The 7,295-nt window shown below is 40.7% G+C and overlaps 1 protein-coding gene across 1 annotated transcript in view; it reads left to right on the forward strand.

The window, feature by feature from the left end:
* kmt2cb (lysine (K)-specific methyltransferase 2Cb) overlaps positions 1-7,203 on the forward strand; it is a 64,915-nt gene extending 57,712 nt beyond the window's left edge. The window contains exons 53-61 of the mRNA XM_083889355.1: positions 789-902; positions 1,827-2,943; positions 3,051-3,187; positions 3,282-3,424; positions 4,285-4,459; positions 4,547-4,663; positions 4,748-4,821; positions 5,311-5,419; positions 5,516-7,203. Of these exons, the coding sequence (XP_083745481.1) occupies positions 789-902; positions 1,827-2,943; positions 3,051-3,187; positions 3,282-3,424; positions 4,285-4,459; positions 4,547-4,663; positions 4,748-4,821; positions 5,311-5,419; positions 5,516-5,608 (2,079 nt within the window). The 3' untranslated portion in view covers positions 5,609-7,203. The remainder of the gene's footprint in view (positions 1-788; positions 903-1,826; positions 2,944-3,050; positions 3,188-3,281; positions 3,425-4,284; positions 4,460-4,546; positions 4,664-4,747; positions 4,822-5,310; positions 5,420-5,515) is intronic.
* Positions 7,204-7,295: the final 92 nt, after the last annotated feature.

A 7,295-nucleotide genomic window follows, 5' to 3' on the forward strand; every position in this document is an offset into this window, starting at 1 on the left:
TGTATATAGTGGGGGCAGACAAGATGAGTAACGACTCCATGGCTAGATCTTCACATTGGAGGATGTACTGTATTATTTACTTTCAGTCTTGTGCCACCATAGATTAATGGGCAAAGTCAAACTCCTGTTGTGAAGCTTTGATATTTGTGATTTGATCATGTCAGTTTTGCAACTGGAAATTCACAGACCTGCATTACACCTGAAACCAGGCCAGCTGTTAATCACGCTAGTGTCCATCTGCTGTTCTTTATCATCCGTTTTCCTCTAAATGGAAACCTAATTTACAAAATTGGCATCATGTTCATTTGAAGATCTGAAACAAGTGATTGAGACCGTTAACTACTCAGGTAAATTATTACTGATGTTTTAAATCAAGTGAGGCTCATTTTCCCTTAGACTTGCATTACATTTTTTTCAGCTAGCATAGTCGCCCCCTGGTGGCTAACTGCTGCTTCCACCCTATGCTGCACTGTTTTTTATATACAATGTTACATCGATATATATATATTTTTCCACACAGTACCACAATATATCTGCCTACATCCTCTGATTTTTTTAGATTCTGATTGAGAGTTGTACATTATTAAAAACTTGTCAGTTATCGATTGTCCCTGAGCAAGGCACCCAATCCCTCATTGATCCCTTGTTCGCAGATGAGTGCTGCCCACTGCTCCTGCGTCCCAGTTCTAATTCTGATTGTGTCATCTACACGTTCACATGGGCAGGCTTTTGATTAACAACCTATGTCTCATTAATCATGTTAAAACCTTTACATTTTGTCTCTCTAGGAATCTGAAGGTCGTTTGAAGTCTGAGGAAGACCTGGTCTTCTGTAGCCACAGCTGCTTCCTCCTGTTCTGTTCCTCACCACCACTGCAATCCAGAACAGCCTCAGAAACTAAGGTTCGAGACTACAGTGAAAACAGGACATTTAGTATGCAACATAGAAAGCACATCACAAATTGTATCTTTATCAAAAAAATAAAATGAAGTCATCAAGTGTGAAAATCACTTGTAGAGCTGAGAAATTTTTAATACACTGAGTTGTTTTTTAACCCATTAAAGCCTGAAAAGCCTGGAAAAAATGCCTCTAAAACCTGAGGTTCAATGCCTACTAAATGACTGATTTCTCAGCCTCTGTAGCAGATAGGAACACATTTCAAAAAGTATTTGAGAGCTTACACCGGTGGCTCTCCTGTGAAATCTAGCTTATTTAGATAGAAAAATGTAAAAGTAAAGTGAATAACTATTTTCAATTAAAAAACAGTAAGAAAATAAAGTAATATCAACTTGTGTCAGTGCCTTGATTTAGTCCTGATGGAGTGTGAAGAACAAGAACAGCATGTAACGACTGTAACAGTCTGCTTCACATGCAACAGTGATAGTGCTTACAGCGCTGTGGCATCTGGAGGTAAATCCACTGTCACCCCTGGTGCGCGGTTGTGAACACTCCTTTGATTCCGGTGGTACGTATCGTCATTATCGCCGACCTCGTCGTCTTCAAACATAATTATGTCTTAACCATCCCGGTCGATTTGTTCAGTGCGTTCGAAGTTATCAGCGATGACATCATCGAAGACGAGAAACTCAAAATCACTGCCTTCAGAAATCTTTCCGCTGTCAAAGTTCTCCATATTTGCTCGAAGAAATTTGACGTATCTGCTTTACTGGCGTCTATGGTAGAATAAAACGCGCAGCCTCTCTCCCGGCTCTAATGGTAGAAATGCGGCAATGCTTTCCTGGCGTCAATGGGTTAAAAGTGTGGCGTGTGGCATATGGCCATTTTGTATTTTGCTGATTGTCATGGCTGTCTTTCCTTGATTTCAGGAATCAGGGTCCCTCCTCCCAGCCTCGCAGCAAACTGAGTGCCTTTCTAAAGCTCAGCACCAGTACAGTAACAACATGTCATCACTGGATGTTCATTGCCTGGCCCAGCTTCAGCCCAAGCAGTCTCCCCCTTCGACCCCTCCTATTCCCTTCCCCAGAGCAGGTGAAACACCAAAGATGGAATTAAAGTCTGATGCCATCAAAGTGACAGTAAAGCTGAAGGCCCGGCCAAGGTCCCATGATGGCTGGAATCAGGGAAAACGACAGAAAGGGCTGCGATGGAGAAAGTGGACTGTCCAGATAGTTGTGCCTAGAGGGAATTCCCAACTCCCAGACGAGGATAAAATTGACGATCTCCTCAGGAAACTTGGGGCCTCCCTTCGCCCTCCTGCCCTGCTCCGGGATCACAGACGTTGTTGTTTTTGCCACCAGTTTGGTGACGGAAACACCGATGGCCCAGCTAGGCTGCTTAATCTCGATCTTGATGTATGGGTTCACCTAAACTGCGCCCTGTGGTCGACCGAGGTGTATGAAACCCAGGCTGGAGCCCTTATCAACGTGGAGCTTGCGCTACGTCGAGGTCAAACTGTACGTTGTGCCTACTGCCAGCAGACTGGAGCCACAAGTGGCTGCCATCGCCTGCGCTGCACCAATGTCTACCATTTCACCTGTGCTCTGCATGCTCACTGCACCTTCTTTAAGGATAAGACCATGCTGTGTCACGCCCACCGGCCTCGCGGAACAACAGGACAAGCGCTGGATCATGAGCTGCGTTGCTTTGCTGTCTTTCGACGTGTCTACGTCCAAAGAGATGAATTGCGTCAGATCGCCGCTGCAGTGCGGCACCCCGAGTTGGGCTACACCTTTCGAGTAGGCAGCCTGGTGTTGCATGCTATGGGCCAACTAACGCCTCCACAGATGGCAGCTTTCCATTCCACAACAGCCATCTTTCCAATCGGCTATGAGGCTTGCCGCATTTACTGGAGCATGCGGCATGGCAACCGTCGTTGCCGCTACATCTGTTCTGTTGAAGAAAGAGAAGGTCTGCCGGAGTTTACAATTAGAGTCATTGAACAAGGCTACCAAGACATTCTGCTGACTGACACTTCTGTTAAAGGTATGTCCTTGCTGATGCCTGACAGAAATAGTTTGACTGTTGTGTTCCAGTGGAGTTTGAGGAGAATAGTTTATAACCATCATGTGTCTTTGTTTCTCTGCAAATAGGCGTGTGGGATAAGGTTCTGGGTCCTGTAGCTGAGAAAAGAGCCGAATTAGGGACGCTGAAACTCTTTCCTGTTTACCTGAAAGGAGAGGATCTGTTTGGGCTCACAGTCCCTGCTGTCACCAAGATCACTGAATCGGTTTGTAGCTGCCTTTTGTTATTAGATTTATTTAACATTTGAACAAATATTCTGTAGGATACAACTCACTTGTAATTTTTCCCATTTATATTAGCTCCCAGGGGTGGAGGCCTGTGACAGATACTCGTTCCGTTATGGACGAAACCCTCTTGTGGAGGTGCCTATCATTTTCAGCCCAGCTGGCAGTGCCCGTGCCCAGCCAAGGACGAGTTCTCTCTTCACTTCACTGATCATAAGGTACCTTTTGGTGGAAGCAACTGTTAACCCAAAGCAAACAATTCTCACTTTTCCAAAGATATTATTCAGTCAGGAGCTGTATCCGAATCCTAGAGCTAGATCGTTACAAATGTGGATTTGACTGGTTGTTTGTCAAAATGCGTCACAGATGCGAGTTGTCCCAATTGTCACATTTAATATTTGGTTCCTCCAATAATTTCAACAAATTCCTCATTATTTAAACAGGATTTAGTTCTGAAGAATCTATTTGCGGATTAAAAATTTACAGGAAGTTTAACTATGTTTATTTTACCTTGTCATACCTGTGTTTGTCCTACTACTTCATATCAAAAATGATGCTGCTGTGAGTAATTGATATATTTAATAATGTTTATAGAGTTCATGGTGTTGGTTGAATAGTTGACCTACATATGATGATGTTGTTTAACTACTGTTGTAGGGTTTTATTTTAGTACAAATTATCCCTGAAATTTGTGGGGAGATGAATTATAAACGTTAATCATACTCCATAGTAACATTTCCTTATCCAATCAAAATTATTTTTAAAGCTTTTTAAAAACGACAGGTGAAACACAGTGCTGTACATCAGAGATAAATAAAACAAATAAAATATAAAAACATATAATCAAGTCAAACAATGAAGGTCAGACCAATGTCTCATACTGGGTTTAAATATGGGTTAAATTAAGAGTCAGGATTCAGGACTTCGTACTGTGGTGGGTGACCTTTAACCTCTTGGTGTATTGCTAGTTAGAATTCATTAGAAGAAGTGGAATTGTGAGTTGTGTTGGCCTCACAGCGCCTCACAGTGGCTACACACTGCATGCTTGTGTTTAATGATTTCCCCCTTTCAATTACAGGCCACAACCACAGGCTGTACCCAGCAGCAACGCCAGGTCTAATCAGAATGTGGCTCAAGGAGAAGGTGGCGCCCCCCATACCAAGCCTCCAGTCATCCACCCCAGGTCTTCTCAGTACCGCTGGATGAAGAGCGAGTGGAGAGCCAACGTGTATCTGGGCCGCTCCCGCATCCAGGTGAGTTTTGCATGAACTAATGATGTGACACGAGTATTCTTGGCCTCATGGAAAAAATGAAGGGCTACATATGTGATGCATTCACAGGGCTTGGGGCTGTTTTCTGCGAGAGACATCGAAAAACAAACTATGGTGATTGAGTACAATGGAACCGTCCTCCGTAATGAGGTCGCTGTCAGGAAGGAGAAGACCTACAGATCTCAGGTTCCTGTTTGTGCAAAACCATTTGAAATTCCCTTTGTGTAAAGTTACTTTTGTCCACAGTTAAAAAACATTTCTGTCTTATAGAACCGGGAAGTGTTCATGTTCCGCATCGATAGTGAACATGTTGTTGACGCGTCTCGAACCGGAGGGCTTGCAAGGTACAGTGATATTCTGTATGCATTGTCTGTGGTTATGTGAATTTGATCATTTTGATTTTAAATATATTCTCATTTTCCTTTCATTAATAGTTTGATGGTGTGTGGTGTTCATGCTCCCTTTCTCAATGTGTTACACGTTGAATATTGAATTGAAATTTGACCTTGCATTGCCATTGCAATCGAAAATCTGTACATTTGTACAAGTATATCTGTACAAGAACATTTTATCCCCAAGTCATTCAACCAGAGCAGGATTAAGTCTTTTGTAAGGTTTCTTTACATAAATACATAAAAACTCCAGCAAAAACATAACCTCCTTGGCGGAGGTAATAATATACTAAAGGCTGTTTTTAAACCGTATTATGTCTGGAAAAGTATTTGAAATTTTGAAAGGTCTTTTAAAACTAGTTGAGTTGTATGCATAAATTTCAAATGTAAAAATAAAAAAAGAAATTGATAAATGTGTCTCTTCCCATTTTTCTCCAACAGATATATCAACCACTCTTGTGCCCCGAACTGTGTTGCTGAGGTAGTAACATTCGAGAGGGGTTACAAAATCATCATCAGCTGCAATCGCAGACTTGAAAAAGGAGAGGAGGTGAGTTTTCTGTGTTCAACCAGACTGTGATTACATTGGATTTTACACATGCAACTATGGCCCTGAGAACCTGTGTTTCTCTCCGTGTTTCTTTAGCTGTGCTTCGACTACCAGTTTGACGCCATGGAGGATCGGCAAAAGATCGCCTGCCACTGTGGAGCTCCCGAGTGCAGGAAGTGGATTAACTAAGAAAAAAAACGACAAACCTAAATGCATTCCTTGCTATAGTGTGTGGATGCTGTGGATCTCTGCTCAGAGAAATGGAGGCTTCACACCTTAGTCATTTTTATGAACCCTTGGAATGAGATGAATGAATTTTACAAGTTGGTTCATTAAGATCGTGGAGAAAACCGTGTTGTGGTGGAGGAAGGGAAAACGTTAACACAGTAGCAGGATGTGACTTGTGCCATATTGTGAGGGGCTGTGTTGTATGTGAAGCCTCTGACTGTATGTATCTGTGTGTGTGTGAGTGTGTGTGTGTGTGTGTGTGTGTGTGTGTGTGTTCGGTGTACATGGGGTGCGGAATCCACCAGCGAATGAGAAAGCACTGTGCAGGGTGCGGCCTTATTGCGTACTAAGGGCAGGCCCTTTTGTTACATACTGTTAATGTATACCGTATGACTAAATGTAGACATCACTGAATGAGGAATGTACAGCAACGAATACTGCGAAGGGAATATTAACTTGCACTAAAAAAAAAGAAAATAAACAAAAACAAAACACACATACACACAAAAACTTTTAAAATACTTGATTCCATGAGTCAGTTTTATCATAGGTCTCTGTCATGTGATTTGTGTGGAATTTGAGAGGTTTTGTATTTATTACTGAATGAATGAATTTTATTCTCAAAATGATGAGATTGTGTTGAAGAAGGCTAGATTGCTATTGTTTTTGAAGACTGAAGAAGACATGCTGTTACTTTTTGTATAAATGTACATAAAGAAAACTATAGGAATAACCGACCAAATACTACCTTAACCTTCTTGATGTTTGGGTGTTTTTTGAACTGTTTCTGTTCTGTTTGTCATTGAAATTTATTTAAGATGGACGTTATTTCAGTTTGAGAGTATATATTATGATTATTCTGTACAGAATTTGTAATATAACCACAATAATTCGCAAAGTATTTTTGTTGTATTAAAAGTAAGGTATTGTAGCGTATTGTTTTGTGACTTACACATACTTTGACCACTCAAAAAATAAATATTTTTGTCGACTAGCACAAGTTATCAGTTACAGAAAAGAAAGACTTCAAGATAGTAAGAGATCATTGTAATCTGATTGCTGTTAATCAGGTTTAATTTTAAAGAACTGTGAATTAGGTTTTGAAACCCAAAAAAACAGCTTTTTAACTTTTTAACACAAATAGGAACACCAACAATGTATTTATCTGTTTCTGTTTTTACTTTACTTTTAAAACAAGGTGCAAACGTCTAATGGTGTTTTGAATTAGACGAACTGGTGTGTGACACAAGGACATGGAATCATGTGGTTCTACCTTTTTTGAACAGAAATGGCATTCTCCTTAATCAGAAATATTTCTTATACTGACACTTCACAAGTCACATGCTTAGAAGCGGAAGAGTTTTTGCGTGCACAATTTCAAGTTGACTGTAAAATTTTGGAGACAGTCGTAGAACTTGTAATGTATATGGCATGTATTTTTTTAACTTTCCGAAGACTCAATTGTATATATTTTCTCAATGAATGGTTGTAACAAAATTGTTTCTTGATATTTTTCTTCTCTTGTATGATATTACATCATCCTGCCAGTGTGTTTGTGCAACATTTTCTTGGTCGTGTAAAGTAGTCAGAATTTTTTCTTTCTTTGTTCCTTTTTTGTTTCTTTTCTCTTTCTTTTTTTTTGAAAATG

The sequence above is a fragment of the Microchirus variegatus genome (assembly GCF_963457635.1).
Source record: "Microchirus variegatus genome assembly, chromosome: 5".
In the NCBI taxonomy this organism is placed as follows: domain Eukaryota; kingdom Metazoa; phylum Chordata; class Actinopteri; order Pleuronectiformes; family Soleidae; genus Microchirus; species Microchirus variegatus.